The following is an 18,555-nucleotide window of genomic DNA, read 5'->3' on the forward strand; positions in this document are numbered from 1 at the left end:
GGATATTCATGAAAATGAAAGACTATCAGCACGACCTAAAGTTAGGCATGGTGAGGGCAGGCACTGTACAAGTTTCCTCACTTAGGACTTGAAACTGCAGTGCATAGAGAAAGGTGCAGAGAGGATATGTTCAGCAGGGGTACAGGCAACAACTGCATGTAATATTAAAAGATAAATCATGTTCTGCACTTTGAGCTAGCATGTGCATCCAGACGTTCTTTGTCATGGGTACTCAGCACCAAGAAGGGTGTGGGTTGAAGAAATTAGGACAGATTTACTCTGGAACAAAGGGGTCAACCTCAGCTCGACAGCATAGTAATGAGGTGCCCAGTAGCCATCACCGTGGGGAAAAAAAGTCAATACTTCAGCAGACGTGAAGCCAGGGTTACACTGCTCCATTACTGACCAAGATGGCAAAAAGCTCAGCTCTGACCTGAGCAGACACATTGACGTTTCTAATGCACCATACACGTGCACTGATTTTGTTAACTAACTTGTTTACTGTGAGTTGCGCTTAAAAGTTTTGGTTTTGTTTTTTTTAACTTTCCGGTTCAATTAAAAAAGAACCATTATAGGAATAATAACAAAGATACCGAAATGAAACTTCTTTGCATTTTCATTTCAGGCCTAATGACTTCAGAATGGCATACATCAGCAAAAAGAGACTACTCATTTCATCATATTGTTGAAAAAGTACATTTCATTTTTAAACTTTCTCGGGGACATGCTACAGGGAACCTTTAGCTCACAATATTTTGGTAGGTGCCTGAAAGCTGGATAGCCAGACATCAGGCAACAAGAAGGCAGGCTCACCACTCACCGACTAAGGGTCTGATCCAAAGCCCGTCAAAGTCACAGAAGGCTTTCATGTCAAAATCATGCTGAACTTTGTGAAACCCTGGGTACTTAGACCAAGATTTTCAAACCTCAATGCCTAAAGTCAGGCTCATAAACCACATTTAGATGCCTAAATACATGCCTTGATTTTCCAAAGTACTCAGCACCCTGTGATGGGGTGTCCACCCCACACTGGCAGAGAAGCGGTTAAAAACAGCTCTAGGGAGGCTGCACAGGGAGCAGCCAATCAGGGCCCAGCAGATCCATATAAAAAAAGCTGCAGGGCCAGAGGCAGTTGGTTGCTGCAGGGAGCCCAAAGTTGAGAGAAGTTATGGAGAGGTAGCAGGAGGGTGTTAGTTAAAGGGTCCCTGGGCTGGGAGCCAGAGTAGATGGTGGGCCTGGGTCCTCACTATTGGGGAAGTGGCTAGTCTCTAGAACTGAAATATCCCTTCCCTCCCACCTCCCCACTGGAAGGGGGAAAACATGAACAGTGACATGGCTGGAGGAATCAGTCAGGAAGAGGACCCTGCAGTACTTGGACTGAGGCGGGTCTCCAGGGGGTGATGAGGATAGGTGAGGCATCACCAGGAGATGGCACACCAGCTAGCAGCGCTAATCCGTGTGATGGCCAGAAGAAGGCATTGCACTGGTAAATAAATCCTGTGACACACCCATAAAACTTTTTAAAAATCAGGCCATTTCTTTATATACCTATATATGGATTTAAGAGCCTTGACTTTTGGCACCCAAGTTTGAAAATCTTGTTCTGGGAAATTTACAACCAGGTCTACCATGTTTGATTATATCAGTCACATAACTCTTCTTCACTCTTTAGCTGCAGTTTAAAGCTTTTAGGTTATTCCACCATGATTGCGGACTCAAGCTTCTGTATGGAAAACAGACCTAGAGGATGCAATTAACAGTAACAACTTTAACCATCGAGATGTGGGAGAGTAAGAGAATAACCTACCCCTTATTCCATTGTAACAGTAGGGAAGGATTTAGCTCCCAAAAGTAACTTTTCCATAAAACTACACAACTCAGATACAACTCGGTCTACTTTCCCTAAGAGCATCAACAAAACTGGTATTCTGAATATTCCTTTCTGCGCAGTGTAAGGGTACGTCTATACTTACCCGCTGGTTCGGCGGCAAGCAATCGATCTTCTGGGATCGATTTATCGCGTCTTGTCTAGACGCGATAAATCGATCCCGAAAGTGCTTGCCGTCGACGCTGGTAATCCTGCTCCGCGAGAGGAGTAGGCAGAGTCAACGGGGGAGCCTGCCTGCCGCCTGTGGACCCCCAGTAAGTACCTTTAAGTTCGAACTAAGATACTTCGACTTCAGCTATGTTATTCACGTAGCTGAAATTGTGTATCTTAGTTCGAACTGGGGGCTTAGTGTGGACCAGCCCTAAGAGTGCAGATCCCTGATCAAAATACTAGAAAGATTTAGATATATGTAAGAAGCAAAACTCTGGAGTATTTTTAAATAGGCATATTTTAAAATAGCTAATTAAAGATCTATTATGAACATAAAAAGAGTGTAGACTGTAAAACAAAATGCTTTACTGTTTAGGATTATTTGGGATTGCATTGGTGTAGCTGAGAATAGAATCTCATCCATTATCTTATTGCTTGTACTGTATTTAAAGAACAGGAAGATAACATTTAAGCCTTAAAATTAGAAAACTGCAGTATGAGCACAGCCTGTGGAGGCTTACTGAAACTGCAGCACAAGTAATTGCTTTTAAATATACCGTAGGTATTTGAATAAACACAGGGGGGGTAAGGTAAGTTTTCCATTGACTTCAATCAATTGATCAGCCCCTAGGAACTTTGGGCTATATTCTACACTCAGTTACATTGTCCAACCCAAATGGGTATAACTGAAGGCAGGATTTAGCCAAATAAGCCTAAAATGATTTCTTCATCCAAACTCATATCTCCTCCCAAGATATACATTAAAATTTCTTTCAAAGGATGCATTGTTTTCTTGATATATTTGACTATTTAAACTTACATGTTTTATGTTGCAGCTGAACAATTTTATTCGATCTTCTGGCAATTTCTGCAGTTTGCATTTTCTTTCTTTTAGCTTTTCAAGCTCCTCATTGAGCTGCCTATGAACACTCTTTACACGCATGTTATAGTACATTATCTTTTTCATCACTGTAGCCTTCAAGTTTCAGGAAAACAGGAAAAGTTATTTGTCAGAATAACGTTAGCAAAATATAACTGTTCCTACAGGCTGTTTTCTAACAATTCAGCAACCTTGTGACATTAAGTTTTATATTTAAGTTTGGCTCTTACATTAAAATTTTAAACGATCGCTTCAGGAATTGTATACTAGATTTTTATGGTGTTGTAAGGGCTTCGTTCATTTCATTTTGGGGGGTTTGTTTTCAATCTCTTTGTGATGTTCCCAGTCCACATAAATGTAGTATTGTTTCAATCAGCACTATATTAATGCACATTAGGGAATCTTTAGTGTGTATCAACAGGGATCAATTAATGCACATGTTTGTGCATTTTAGAAATCACACCCTGTAGTCCACCTCTGCTCCACGTAGACAAGCCCTTAGGTACAATTACCAAAGCACTATTTCGCCAATGTTTATGGGATAAACACTGATTTCATTTTTGTAGTATCAGGGACGTTTTATCAGTGTTTATTGGTTACAACTAAAAATCAGAAGCCCTAGGTATTGTATACTGCTAGGCTTAGCAGAATTTGATTTTTACCTTATGATTTCAACTGTAAGCATTTTTTCTATTTTTATCAATTTAAAGTTTCTCAGTTGCAGACAATAGTGGGGGTCAGACAATTATTTAATGATAGATGCTGAGATTCAAAAAGTTAAAACTTTATAACCATTAAAACACAAGTGGTCAACAGAATGTCAAAATATACAAAATAAGTTCCTTAAATCAAACTAAGTTCCTCAAGCAGCATTTTTCTAATTTTGTCTATCTGTAATTTTTCATACTCATCAATGGAAATATTTTTCACCAGTGTATGTGTGTGGTATAATTTACATTTACCAATAAAAATGGAATCCTTCCAAGCCTATATATTGCACATTGGATTATTTGTCTTCCAGTTAAAATATTATCGTTGTTTAAGAATGTTTTAAAAGATAAAAGATAAAATATGAATACATGGAAACTGTACATGAGAATACTAGTAAGATTTTTTTATTTTTAAAACTATGTCATGCTTGATTTTCAGTTAACTTTCTTGTAGTTATTGCTATTCTATGAACTGTAATCTGTTTACAGAATACCTATCTAAAGGCAGTGTTTGCGTTCTGTAATAGATCCTTTAAATAATGAAAAATATATTTTAAAAGGTCTTGCAATCAGTTTTCAAAGGGAGGGAATGGCTTCTTTCAATACAACAACACTGCCTCTCACCAACAAAGAAAGATGGCCAATAATGTGAACCCCAAGCATGAGTTGGGCCTCCCAAAATCACGAGATTTTAAAAGTAATAATAAAGATTGGGTTAGTTTTACACCTCTACCCCGATATAACACGGTAAAGCAGTGCTCTGGGGGGGTGGGGCTTCGCACTCCGGCAGATCAAAACAAGTTCGATATAACGCGGTTTCACCTATAACGCGGTAAGTTTTTTTGGCTCCCGAGGACAGCGTTATATCGAGGTAGAGGTGTATTTGCTTTCAGGTTTTGAGCCTTTACGTTTCACGTTTTCAAGTTTTTCTTCTCATGTGAAGTAGAAACTTACTTTTTTAAATTAACGCTGAGATTCTTTCATAATCAATCACCAGATATTGTGAGACTCATGATAAAAATCACAAAAGTTGGCAACACTGCACAGTATTAGTTTTGACATAACACTTCAATTTTGTTGGCTGAAAGACAGATGTTGGGCAGTGGAGGTGTGTTACCCAAAACTGAGAGCTAAAGAGGAAAAAAGAGATCATAAATATTGCTGGAATAGCTATGTGGTGAAAATCTTATCCTTACCTCTGCCAGGACCTTGATTTGTTTTTGAGACACATCATATGTATCCAGACTTTGAAGCTGAGGCATATGATACAGCACATGTGTAGCATAATTACAGAGAAGACAAATAGGGTTCGGGTCATACTGAGGATCATTCAGACTCAAATCTTTTAAATGCGGTAGGCTTGCTAAATTAGAGAGTTCCTGGAAAAACAATGAAAATACTAAATCAACAACATGTTGGTGGTCCTTATTTCAAAACATCTGCATTTCAGCATGAAGGCAGGTCATTACTTTTAATTATTCAGAGGGGGCAAAATCAAACAGATCTGGGGTAGTATTAAAGGCAGGAGTATCGTTCTCCTCTTCCCCCAGCCCTGGAGAAGCAACCCTGCAGGGACTCTATTGGGATCCAGCTCCATACAATGGGGAGAGACAAGTAGGAACTGTGGAGTGGTCATTCTTTCTGGCAGCATATCCCCCAAATCTGTGAATTTTAGCAGGGAATAAACCCTGTAACATTAACTTACCTGTTTTTCCCCTTGATGTTGCGACATCACCTACCTAGGATCTTCAGAGGTGGGGGGGCCACAGTTGTGACCCCTGGTGGACAAAGTCCAAGCTCTAGCAGGCTGCCCCATCCCCTCCACAAAGAAGCAAGTTCACTATTTCTTGGGATTAGCAGGGTACTGTCAGCGATTCATTCCAAACTTTGCTACCATTGCTGCCCCTTTGACAGACTTGCTCAAAAGACCTGCACCCAAAAGGGTCCATTGGACCAAAAACTATGACAAAACATTTAGAACAGTGGATCTCAAACTAGGGCCACCGCTTGTTCAGTGAAAGGCCCTGGAAGGCCAGGCCGGTTTGTTTACCTGCGGACGCGGAAGGTAAACAAACCAGCCTGGCCCGCCAGGGCCTTTCACTGAACAAGCGGCAGCCCTAGTTTGAGAACCACTGATTTAGAACACTACAAGACCAGCTGATCCAGGAACCAGTGCTATTCCACTCAGATTTCTCAAAGCCAGTTCTCCTGCAAACAGACATGTCTGAGGTCATGCTTGGAACTGTGCTATCTCAAGATGGAGAGGAAGCTTAAAAGGGAGCAACTCAGCTCAGAACAGGGAGGAAGTCAGACCTACCCTAAGGGCTCCTGAACAACAGTGCCAAAAAAGCCTCCCTGTGAGAAAGAAGACTGCCTGCTCAGCCTAGTTGAAGCTGAAGGTTTAGTTGTCTTTTCTTTTGCTATCTTATATTGGACTTGGAGACATTGGGGGAGATGGATGGTAGGAAGTGACCCAGGGAGGTAGCTTTGGGTGCACTCCAGAGTACCTGACACTGTTGTCTCTCATAGGGCCCTGGATTGGAGCCCGGTGGAGTGGGAGGGCCTGGGCTCCCCTACCAACTGCCCTTTGTTGCGGGGGCATAAGCCTCGTTTCCACTGCATCCCACCACCCTGTTGTGAGGATAGCATAAGGACTCTGAAAACCCTGAGGTGAGAATAAGTCACATACAAGGTTTTGGAACTGGACTGAAAGCCCTTCCCACCGGGAGGTGAGAGACTGGAAACTGGGTGTGCTACCCACTAGACTACCTGGCCCTCTGAGGACTATTACATGTCCTGTCCCCTCCAACATGTCCCTGTCCCAATCCTGTCTCTTCCCCATCCCTAGCTCCTTTAGTCCCATTCTCCTCACCTACTAGTCTTATTCTCCACCCAGGCTTCTCATCCCAGTTTCCTCCCACTCCAGGCTCTCTTTCCTAGTCGCAGTCCCCTTACCTTCTGAGTCCGACCCCCACTCTCAGTCCCCTTACCCCGTGCCAGTTCCCCAGAACTTCAGTAGGTACAATGACACACCCTTCCAGTAGAGCCTGCAGTGACTCATCCATCAGGCATTCTGCAGCAGCCTATCCCTGGGCAGGGCCCAGGTCAGATGAACCCCTTCAGGCACAGGAATTTCACTCTCACTGCCAGAGCTGCAAGTTAGTCTGTGCAACAGCACCACTCATCTAGGAACCCTCCTGCTGCTTTGCAGTGTTACAGACGCCCTAGGTTTCCAGCCTGTCCTCAATCCTGTCCCAGTCCAAGACGTGTTCCAGCCTGCTTCAGCCTTGTTTGGGCCGTTTTAACCTTGCTCCAGCCCTGCACCCACCTCCTGACCCTCAGACTGACTCCAACCCAGCATCAGTCTTTGGCCTGCTTCTGGACTCTGACTAAGATCCTGATTTGGCTTGTCTATGAATTCTGACCCAGGGCTTGTCCCCGGGCCCCAGTTTCAGCACTGCCCTTGGCCCAGCCTCAGCTCTACATCTGGTTCAACCCTTGGTACCTGTCTTCGACCACCACTCCAACCACCAGGACTGATCAATTAGAATCCAGAGCCTGATTGTTACTGAGACTGAGGTGACAATTAAAAGAACATAAAAATGAAATGTGAAGCCTCAACATACCTTGAAGGAACATATTCTGTTACCAGAGAGGTTTAATCTTTCCAGTTGTTCATTGGGGTCAAAGCAAGTTCCTAAAATAAAACACAAGGACAAACGTAATTAAAGAGAACATGGTTGCACCTCCTGTTCTTGGTGAAGTACACATTTTCATCAGACATGTACGTTTTAACCACAGACTAGAATTGCACAAGATGATAATTCATTATTACAAGTGAATAAAGCTTATGCGGAGCAACCTTTTCTTTTTCCACGCAAAACCAAAGCTAACATAAAAAAGAACGTGAGACACGTTAGTAGATTTACTAGTTCCTGTGTAAAAAAAATTATATAGTGCCTGATTGTACTCTCACTTAAGTCAATAAAGACCTGATTCTCATATACACTAGAGCCCATTTACCCTACTCAGGCAGTATAAAGGAGCCATAAAGTGGGGGCACATTCCATTGATATCCATTTTAAGGCTCTTTTAGACAGTCAAAAGAGTGTTAAAGGGCTTTAATGTAAATGAGAATTAGGCCAGGAGAGTTCTGCCACTGGTTTCAGTAGGAGTGGCAATGGGCACACAGGGCTTGATTCTGCACCATTCAAGTCAATAGGTGTTTTCCGTGGATTTGAATGGGAGCAGAATCAAGTCCATATGCAGATTTCACAGCAGTAAGAATTACTATGCAGAAATGCCAGGTGTCAAGTAAATATCACCTACCAATTTTATGTATTAAGTTTCCAGCCAGATTGAGCTCCTTTAAATTCTGCAGAGTGTGCAATCCCTGTAAATATTTGAAAAGGTAAAGTTTCAGCCTAACACAATATTGCAAATAATGAAGTTCCTATAGACTAAAAGTCGGAAGGCAGATCATTCCAATGTAAGAATAATTTGGTAAGGGTTTAGTCACATTTTTATTCAACAATATTAGTTTTTATTGTAAGCTTCATTTTGTTCTGGCATGTAAATAGACAATGAATGCTGCTCAAAATGAATTACTTTGGATAGCCTTGTAATTTATACTAAAATTAAAAATAAACTTAGTCTGTCAGCTCTTTAGCTTCACAACTGATAATCAAAAACCTAACAGAATGATGCCCCATGTCATGGGTATTCACTAACTTTTGGCTTCAGCCCATATCTCAGCCTTGGGACATTACAGTGGGATGCAGTAGTGATGTCAATCATTTCTGTGTGTGATGGAGATCATAATGTCCTGGGATGAGATGCTAGCATTATTTATTGTGACCCATCTAATAAATAACAATGTTAATGTATTGTCTCCTTTCATTTTGTTCTTCCTGAGCCCTAACTCTTCAGTCACTACTTTCTCTCTCATTTTCCACAGCACTAATCTCCCCTTCTTATCTTATCCTCTATTTTATCATTCCCTACTCCTATCCTATGCCACTGTAATCTCTCCAGTATTCTATTATCTATCCATTCCCATCAGCCTTTCCTTTCTCTCCATTAATGTCCATGAATAGATTGGGTTTAAATGGAGTCTAGAGCTACCAAAAAAGTGGGTTGTCTCAGACTCCAGATCAGCCCCATTCTTCCTCTCATTAGGATTCACACCTGTTTTCCTTCCACTTTTCATGCAATCTCCTATGGCCAGGGTACTTCAACATGCATCAGCCAGCACCAGTGAGTTGTGTGGTGTGCTGCCACTTTAATCCTCTACCTCAGAATTTCTGTTTCCTGTGAAGCTCTCTGAACATAGTATCCAAATTCCAAGACTCCTGGTTTAATCTGCCCTTGTCAATTTCTTCCTTCTCTCTAAACCTTCATCTTAGCCTAGAATCTCACCCCTTTTGCTGTTTCTCACACTCATATGACGATGGGGATTGAGACTCATCTCTTCTCTCCACCTTGGGGGAGACAGGCAGGTGTGTCCTCTTCTGGGAGAAGGGTATGTTTATGTCTTTTTTCCTCCCTTTACAACACTCTCTGACCGCAAGAGCTCTCACTTGCTCTGTGATGAGCACTCCATCCTAAAGATTAGCAGTGGACTGGCATCCATTTATTTTGTAGAACTTGTGCACATGAGCTACTTTGACATAACGCCATGAGGAAAGGAAACGGTAACTGCAAAATGTTCTTCTGATATTACCAAGTGACAGCAAGGACCACAAGGCACATGGATGTGCTAAAGGCTGCAAGTGCCCTTGAGCTGTAAAGTGAGTGGCAAGGTCAAATGTTCTTAATTTTTAATAGATTCTGCCTTTTTTCACTTATCAGTTTATTATGCTGAAAGTGGCTGCCTTTTGCTAACTAGAACTCTAAGGGTCCAATCCAGCAAAACAGATTAGTGACTCTTCAAGCTGTGCAAAATCTAATTTCAGGGAACTAGAGTAGATCGAACAGCAAAGGCCTCTGCAAAAGAGCTCTTCTCCTCCTATGCTCTCTACTTCTCAGTCTTGAGATCTATTATTTTCTGCCACCCAGAGCTATTTAACCCATGCAGTAGTAGTACCCAGCACTAGTGCAGCTAGGTCAGAAGAAATGGGCAGATTCCCAACTTTGGGGATTTTTTTTTAACTGGAAGAAGTTATGTGAGGGCTGAGGAAGCAGAAGGCTTCCTGTATCAATCACCCACATCACTGAAGACTCCAGAGCAGCCCTCCTCCTCTTCTCCATTGGATCACCATTTTCTGTGGGATGTTTGAAATAGTCTTTTGGCTTAATGGGCCTCTTTAACTCTCTGGCTGATGGCCTGTTCCCATATTTCTCCTCGAGACAGTTTTAGGTGGTGGAGTTTTTTTGTTTTTTGTGTTTACCTTTTTTACTAAAAAATGATTAAAATGGAAATTAAATTGCAAAAAAAGCATTGACAAAAACCTGCAAAAACAAGAAAACACACATTTAAAGCTCAAGTCCCTTCCTGAAATCACCTTTGTACGCCTAGGAAATGCAGAGGTCTCAGAAAAGTGTGTGATTTTATTTGTTATGTATATGCAGCATACCATAGCATATGCCATTAGTTCTTGATGTTTCAGCCCTAACTCTTTATGACTGTGGGTTTAAGTCAGACCTTTTTGTGGTTCAATAGTCTTAAAAGATAGCCTATTTTATAAGTTGTATTCAGATACTATAGGATCCATATGGTATAAATAGAATGGATTAGCTAGAAGGAATTCAAAGGGGGGGGGGGGGGGAGTCTCACCTGTATCTCCTTAATTTGGTTATTGTTCAACCAAATTACCTCCAGCTTCATTAGGGTCTCCAGATTTTCAATTGTAGAAATTTCATTGTAGTACAGGTAAAGCTTTTCCAAATTAGTGCAGTGTTGTAGACCATCGATTTTCTGCAGTAGAGGAAGATGTATTAGTTCTCAATGAACAACAAGGAAGAAAGGCATCCTACTTATTAACATTCTGTATATCTATACAGAAAACTAGAGAGCAACGTGGCAAGTCAGTCTTAGAGGGCTTAATTCAGTGCTCATTATATCAATGAAAAGACTCCCACTGACTTCAGTGAGCTTTGGATATGACCCACAAAGAAAAAGCAGTAGCTGCTGGAGCACTTCTTGATGAATGTTGAAGTGGTTCTTTTCAAACGACATAATTTTCAAGATAACATTTTTCTTACCAGTTTCCTAAAAAATGGTTTGTACTCTGTATTGTCTGTTTTTTAAAAGTTGTTTTTGAAACACAACAATGAGGTTCCACAATGCAAGAATATTAAAATTATCGAAAGAGGTAACGTGATCATCTAAAATAGAATCTATTCTGATTTAACAACCGGTGTGATTACAGATAATAGAGGGCCAGATTCTGAACCTCTTACTCACAGTGAGTAGTACCTTACTCCTTGAGGTAGGCAGATTGACATTAGTGGGATTACCTGTGGAGGAATGTGCTATTCAGTGTGAGTAAGGGAATCAGAATCTGATGAGTTACCTGAAAAGAAAAATCATAGAGTTAACTTACCGTTAAGCAACATTCAGCAATCCATAGGTTTTTGAGTAATGGACAATACTCCAGGTCTGAAATCTTCTGAATGCTTTGTCCAACAAGAGTGAGAGTTGTTAAATTTGGGAAAAATGACATGCCCACTATCTTGGGATAACCTGAGAAAAACATCTCCAGTGTAGATGTTTCTGGTCCCTCTTGATCAATTTTCTCATAAGACAATCCATTAGAAGTGCACTGCAAATAAAACACAACTATTATTGCTCTTTTTATTTCTCTGATATGAAAAATGCATTTTGGAGGAGAATGCCCAACTGAAAGTCAACTGGAGGTAGGTGCTTAATTGTCATTTGTGCCCTTGAAAAGTCCCACTCCTCCTGCCCCCATCTTCAAATATGTATGCAACTCCGGAAAGTTTTTGGCCACATATTATGTTTAGTTTTTCATTCACAAAAGACAAAGTTAAGCTCTAGCTTCAAAATGCAGCTTCTGTTTCATTATCAAAATATCCAATTGCATCCAAATGTACCGTATATACTTGATCATAAGCCGGTTCGTTTATAAGCCGACCCACATGATGGATAAGGAAAAATTGAAAAATTTTATAACCAGTTCATAAGCCAATCCTATAATTCAGGGGACAGCAGACTTTGGCTCCCAGCCCATCAGGATAAGTCGCTGGTGGGCCGAGATGGTTTGTTTACCTCGAGCGTCCACAGGCACGGAGGTAAACCTAAGTAAATAAAGTGTCCCGGCGCGCCAGCTGCTTACCCTGATGGGCCAGGACAGCAACTGGTGAGGAAATTTTTTTTGGGGGGGAGGGGGGAAGCTGGGAGTCAAGGGAGTAACCCCTGTGACCACCCCCCACGACCCCACCCCAGCACTCTCCCCTTCCCACCTTATCTGGGGAGGGCCAGGGGAGGATGTCTCTGACCTGGCTGGAGCTGCTCCGGCAGGCCAGACCGGGCTGCGCGGCTGCAGCATGTTCCAGCGGGCTGGGCCGGGCAGCACAGCACAGTGTGCTCCGGCGGGCCACGTGGCGCAGCCACAGCCTGCTCTGGGGTGTGGGGCCGAGTGGCAGGGCTGCAGCCTGCCAGCCCTGGAGCTGCAGCTGCTTCGGAGGCTGGGGGGAGAGCAGTGTGGCCAGAAGTGGAGAGACTCTGGCCCTACCTCTTCCCTTCTGTCTCTGCTGGCCATGCTGCTTCTCCTTGCTCCCTCCATTGGGGTGGGGGGGGGGAGAGGGCTGTGTCCCACCTCTCCCTCTCTATACCTGTTCATAAGCCGCCCCCCGTCTCTGGTGCTTCCCTTTTTTACTAAAAAAATTCGGCTAATGAACTAGTATATATGGTAATTATAAAAAGCACCAAAATACATTTCCATTTAAACTATATTTATTGATAAAAGGAACATATGGTGTAGTGCAGAGGTCCCCAACGCGGCGCCTGCCGGGGCGTCTAAGCGTGCCCGCATACTGGCCGGCGGACAAGCATCTGCTGAAGTGTCACCGAAAAGCAGCGTCATCCAGAGGCATCGCCGCCGAAATGCCACCGATTCGGCAGCGATGCCTATTAACGTTGCCGCTTGTCAGTGGCGTTTCGACGGATGCTCGTCCGCCGCCACAGTCCTCCGTGGCTCATCGTCTAGCGCCCGCCAGACAAAAAAGGTTGGGAACCACTGGTGTAGTGGATCAGTAAGCTATTTTTTCAGTTCTGGGATACCTGGTTCAAATGAACTATAGAGTGCGTCTACAGTGCATGCTTCTTTCAGCGGCGTGTAAAATATATACTTGGGTAGCCCCCCTACCACGGATATAAACAGCAGCGTAGATAGGGAGACGCTTGTTAGGCAAGTGTAAGGAAAAGGCCTTTTCCTGTAGCCATATTGTAAGGCCTAAGACCTTTGTCTGCAGCCATATTAAGAGAGCAGCAGCCAAGAAGCAGAAAGTCACATTCTCATAATCCATCTAAATTACGTTAAAACAATGTAACATCAGGCTGTTAAGAAGGCTCCTGTTCCTAATACCACCCACAATCACCAGATAAAGAAACAGAACTTAAGGTGGTTAAAGAAAACTTAGTTTGACAGCATTCTGTCTGGCAAGCAATCACTTATCAATAGCTGTGGTTGTAAAATCCCCATTTTTTTGTCTTTAGGGTCCCCACTTCTCTATTGTTTATCTGTGTAGTCTCTGTCTGGTTCTCTCATCATTTCTGTCTGTTACATAATTAATTTTGCTGGCTGTAAATCAATTAAGGTGGTGGCACAGGATTGGTTAGAGAATTGTTTAGAAATATTTTAGTAAAATGATTGGTTAAAGTATAGCTAAGCTTCACTATATAAACTGGGGTCCAAAAGGAACTTCTTTGGAACCAACTCCAGGACACAGCCACAAAATCAGAGCTGCCAGACCTCAACACCCTGCCAACCACACCGTGCAGAAGCTGGAATCCCCCAGATGACCTGATCCTGACTGGCCATCAATAAAGTTAATCTGCCTTATTGGGAGTGGTGAGCACTGTATGTGTAGCGTGTGCATTCTGTTTTGGTAATTGTTAATAAATAAAGATTAAGTAGGATATTACTGTGTAAGGCTCTTTCACTAGTAAAAGACCCCACAAAGCCACAGAGTACAAGATTACGAGCCCACAGAAGGGTAAGGGTGGTTGCCTAAATTAACAGGGTTATGCCTGAGTCCGGGGAACAGGATAAAGGTCGGTGCCCCTAGAGTGTGAGTAAGATAATTTTGAACGGGTAACACAAGTAAAGACATGCCTGATGGGTGTGGGGATATACACGAGTACATACCCTACGTGGCTCTCTACTTGCCCAAGACATGCCTCCCCATCTACACTACTGTTTTTAGCAGAGTAGTGTCCTGCTGTCTGCCTGCTGCTGCTGCAGCCTTTCCCCGCAAAGAAATACTCCTGCTGGAGCCCTTCTCCACAGCTGGGAAAGACTCAGGCAGGGGAATGCCTTTCACTGACACATGTACACACTGCAGCATGGACGCAGCTTGCTATTGACTGCAGCATGTAGCTACACGTACCCTTCATGCCACCACCAGTGTAGCTATAGTAAAGACAAGTCTCTGTCCAGAAAACAAAAATTACATAAAATTTCATTAAAATTCTAAACATGACAAAATAGCAAAACACGACTTTTCCAAGAAAGAATAAATACTGTGGCGGCTCTTCCTTCAGTACCTACCAGGTAAAACTCCCATTAACTTCACTAATGACCTGATCCGGCTTCCAACTGAGTCAATGGCAAAGCTTCCATTGACTTACCTGGTGCAAGATAGGCTTTAAGAACTTGTCTTGATTAAAGACTGCTGGGTTTATTTTGTTCACTTATGTTACTAAAGCTTATTTCCATATATTTGTATATGTCTGCACTATACTTCACAACAAAAAAGGACAAAGGGAAAATTACCTTGAAATTCTGCTTCTCTGACTATGTCCTCTTGCAAGATTCTCACTCCTGGGATTTTTCTTCTTAGCCTGGGACTAGTGGCCCTCCCATTATTCATAAGGTTTTTGACCCTTGCAGACCCCTGTTGTCATTGTATGCCATGTACTGCCCTCTGAACAGTCCAGGAGTGAGAATCCTGCACTGATGGTATTTTTACAGAAGTATATATTACCACATAGTTTTAGCAAAAATATTAACAGTGACTTGGTTTTGTTATTTTTTAACTCTCAAAATATCAAAAACTTACCAGCTCTTTAATTATTTCCTCTGTGTTCTGGCTTTGGTTATCACTTTGGATCATTTTCTGAGTATTTAAAAGTAATAATCATAGTAGAGTATCTGCTTGAAAGAATGACAATATAATTATCTGTTGTGTATCCACCCACATAATTTAAAAGCCACAGAATTTCAAATACCTTTTTTTTTTGGCGGGGGTGGGGGGGGAGAATCTCAGTTCCAAATAGATACAGTTCCAACAGGTATGTCTTTCACAGGATCACAATTACGTTAATGGAAGAAAATTAGCAATGTTTGGAATTATTATTTTTTTTATTTATATTCATAGAGTTTAAAGTCAGAAGAGACCACAGATTTTAAGGTTGATCATCTAATATGACCTCTTGTATAACACAGACCAAAGAATTTTATCCAGTTACCCCTGTAATGAACCTGATAACGCATGTTTGACTAAAACATGTCTTCCAGAAAGCATCCAGTTTTGACTTGAAGACATCAGGAGATGGAGAATCCACTACTTCCCTTGATAGTTTGTTCCAATGGTTAATCACGCTCACTATTAAAAACGTGTGCCTTATTTTGCCCTTGAATTTGTCTGATTTTAAGTTCAAAATATTGGTACTCACTATGCCTTTCTCACCTAGTTTAAAGAGACCTTTACTACTTGGTATTTTCTCCCCATGAAGGTACTTATGCCTCTCAATCTTCTTTTTCATAAACTAAATAGATTGAATTATTTAAGTTTCTCACTGTAAGGCATTTTCTGCAGCCCCAAATCATTTTAATGGCTCCCTCTCCAATCATTTTCTGCTCCCGCTCCAATTTTTCAACATCCTTTTTAAACTATGGACACTAGAACTATATGCAGTATTCCAGTATCAGTCTGGCCAATGCTATATACAGAGATAAAAATTACCTATCTATTCCTGCTCACTACTCTCCTGTTTATACATTAAAGTCCTTTTTCCCCACAGCACCATACTAGGAATTCATGTTCAGTTGTTTGAGCACTATGGTATAGGCTGCACTCTTTGTTCCTAGATGTTTGACCTTGCATTTTGCTGCATTAAAACACATATCTGCTGTATCTGCCTTTTTAATTTGTTGCTCTTGCTGTTAATGAAAGGAAAGGCACCTTAAAACTAGTCACAATGTGTCATAAATTCATTATTCCTCAAGAAGGAAATTCCCAAATTAAGAGGTAAAGAACCCACATGCAGATATGAAAATATGCTGAAGACATCAAACCATAACAGAGATGTCCTGCTGAGAATGGACCACTTTTTTGTTACACACATTTTTTAAGTGATCACATACAGTCACATTAGCTAATCTTTAACGTTATCAGTTTGATATTAGTATAAACAATATTGTAATTTACATCGCAACTTTCTTCTCCAAGAAACTGAAGGCACTTTACACGTTTTATTTAATAAAATATGTACAGACTACACACAACGGATCATTCCAGTCACCTTTGAAAGGCTGCTGCAATATTTAACACAAAGTCTCTCTACCCATCAGTTTAAGACTGGAAATGTAGAATATTTTATCCAGTTGAAAGTGCTGGGGAAATTGAAATAGGTGGAATTGAATGAGATAAGAGTTAGAATGTAGATAGAATACCAGAGCTAACCCTGCTACTCTTGGGATCATAAAGAACTACACAGAATCAATATGTTTTTTCCAATTCGTCCAAAAGATGACACACGCAGCAGCAGCATAACTCCTGGCAGGTTTTGGGGGGCATTATTTCTGTACTACTAAGACTGAGGGGAAAATGCCACCTACTTAATCACTAACATCACTTCTATCAGGGCAATGTCCTGCTGGCACAATGTCAGTTGGTATCAGTTCAGGACTGATGCAGAGGGGAAAACACTGAGTCTTCCATCAGCAACCTCCCACTATCCTGTGCCCTGGGGGTTATCAGGTCAGGAGAGAAAAGCATCCCCACTCCATCACTATTTTGGATTTCGTGAAGAGGGGGCTTAATTCAGTGGGGGGGGACACAGCTGAAGACAACGTAGGCAGCAGGGTCTTGAAACCCTTCCTGGGAGTAGATAGGCGTGGGGGGGGGGACACAGGCAGGGGATACCCCCTTTGGAGGTAAGGGGGAAAGGATTGGGAAGAAGGGTGCCAGGCTGGGGATACGCCCTTTGGGAGTGAGAGGTGTGAAGGGGGGTCCCAGGAGGATACCCCCTTTGTGGGCAGAAGGCTGGGAAGGGGGGGCCTAGGCCGGGGACACCCCCTTTGGGGGTGAGGGGTGGGAAGGCGGGGCCAAGCAGGGTTACCCCCCTTGGGGGCAGAAGGCTGAGAAGGGGGGGCAGGAAGGGGACACCCCCTTTGGGAGTGGGAAGGGAGCCCAGACGGAGGGACACCCCCTTTGGGGGTGGAGGGTGGGAAGGGGGGGTCCAGGCAGAGGGAAACCCCCTTTGGGGGTGGAGGGTGGGAAGGGGGCCCGGGCGGAGGGACACCCCCTTTGGGGGTGGAGGTTGGGAAGGGGGGTTCAGGCGGGGGACACCCCCTTTGGGGGTGGGGGTGGGAAGGGGGGGCCCAGGCAGGGGACACCCCCTTTGGGGGCGGGAAGGGGGGGCCAGGCGGGGGACACCCTGATTGGGGGTGAGAAGGGGGCCAGGCAGGGGACAACCCCTTTGGGGGTGGGGGTAGGAAGAGGGGGCAGGCGGGGAACACCCCTTTGGGGGTGAGGGGTGGGAAGGGGGACCCGGGGGCCCAGGCGGGGGACACCCCCAGTGGGAGGGGGAGTCCAGGCGGGGGACACCCCTGTGGGGGTGGGAAAGGGGGCCCAGGCGGAGGGAACCCCCCTTTGGGGGTGAGGGGTGGGAAGGGGAGTCCAGGCGGGGGACCCCCCCTTTGGGAGTGGGAGGGGGGCCACCACGGGCAGTCACGTACCTGGGCTCCAAGGACCCAGCGTGGGCAGGGCCGGAGCGGGCTGAACGCGGCGGACTCTGTGTACAGCAGCCTCTGCCGTCGCCTAGGAAACCATCTCCCCGCCCCCGCAGAGGAGCAGCAAACCTGGAGGAAAGACGGTGTCACGTGACAGCGGTGTGGGCGGGGCTTCTACCTCTTTCTCTACAATGGCGCGGGGTGGAGCAGATCTGCCAGTCTCTCTCTGGGGGGAGGGGCTTACACATGCCCCCCCAGTCTCTCTCCGGGGGGGCTCAGAGCTGCCCCCCAGTCTCTCTCCAGGGTGGCAGAGGGGCTCAGACGTGCCCCCCCAGTCTCTCTCCGGGGTGGGAGAGGGGCTCAGACATGCCTACCCCTCCACACCGTGTCCTCTGTGAGGCCCAGCCCCAAGGGTCACTCCCTGGGGCGAAGTGCTCACACCAGGGGCACTGGCAGTGCAGAGAAGAGAAGTGACCTACCCCACCTTCCTCTTGCTGGAAGGATACAAAGCACTCTCCAGTCCCACCCGATCTCTGAAGTCCTACAGGGAATCCCTACATAGAATTATCTGCCTTAGAGCTGAAAGCAGCAATAACCCTTGTAGAATGTGATCTGTTAGGATAAAAAGAATGGTGGGCCTTGATTCTCTCCTGAGATCAGTTTTATGCTGGTGTACATATCCTGATTTCAGCAGAGTTACACCAGACCAAGGTAGAGAAGAATCAGGCCCCAGGTCCTTCACATACTCCAGTGGGAAGAAAAGGGAAGGCGGTAGCATCCTGTACT

General features: G+C 43.9%; 1 protein-coding gene across 1 annotated transcript in view; it reads right to left on the bottom strand.

Moving 5' to 3' along the window:
* LRRC9 (leucine rich repeat containing 9) overlaps positions 1-17,852 on the bottom strand; it is a 78,149-nt gene extending 60,297 nt beyond the window's left edge. Inside the window, exons 1-8 of the mRNA XM_054028604.1 lie at positions 17,776-17,852; positions 14,873-14,964; positions 11,173-11,391; positions 10,404-10,544; positions 7,958-8,021; positions 7,255-7,325; positions 4,825-5,007; positions 2,859-3,014 (exon numbers count right to left, since the gene is read on the bottom strand). Coding sequence (XP_053884579.1) covers positions 2,859-3,014; positions 4,825-5,007; positions 7,255-7,325; positions 7,958-8,021; positions 10,404-10,544; positions 11,173-11,391; positions 14,873-14,926 — 888 coding nt within the window. The 5' untranslated portion in view covers positions 14,927-14,964; positions 17,776-17,852. The remainder of the gene's footprint in view (positions 1-2,858; positions 3,015-4,824; positions 5,008-7,254; positions 7,326-7,957; positions 8,022-10,403; positions 10,545-11,172; positions 11,392-14,872; positions 14,965-17,775) is intronic.
* Between the last annotated feature and the right edge of the window lie 703 nt (positions 17,853-18,555).

This window comes from Malaclemys terrapin, chromosome 4 (assembly GCF_027887155.1).
Source record: "Malaclemys terrapin pileata isolate rMalTer1 chromosome 4, rMalTer1.hap1, whole genome shotgun sequence".
Classification (NCBI taxonomy): Eukaryota; Metazoa; Chordata; order Testudines; family Emydidae; genus Malaclemys; species Malaclemys terrapin.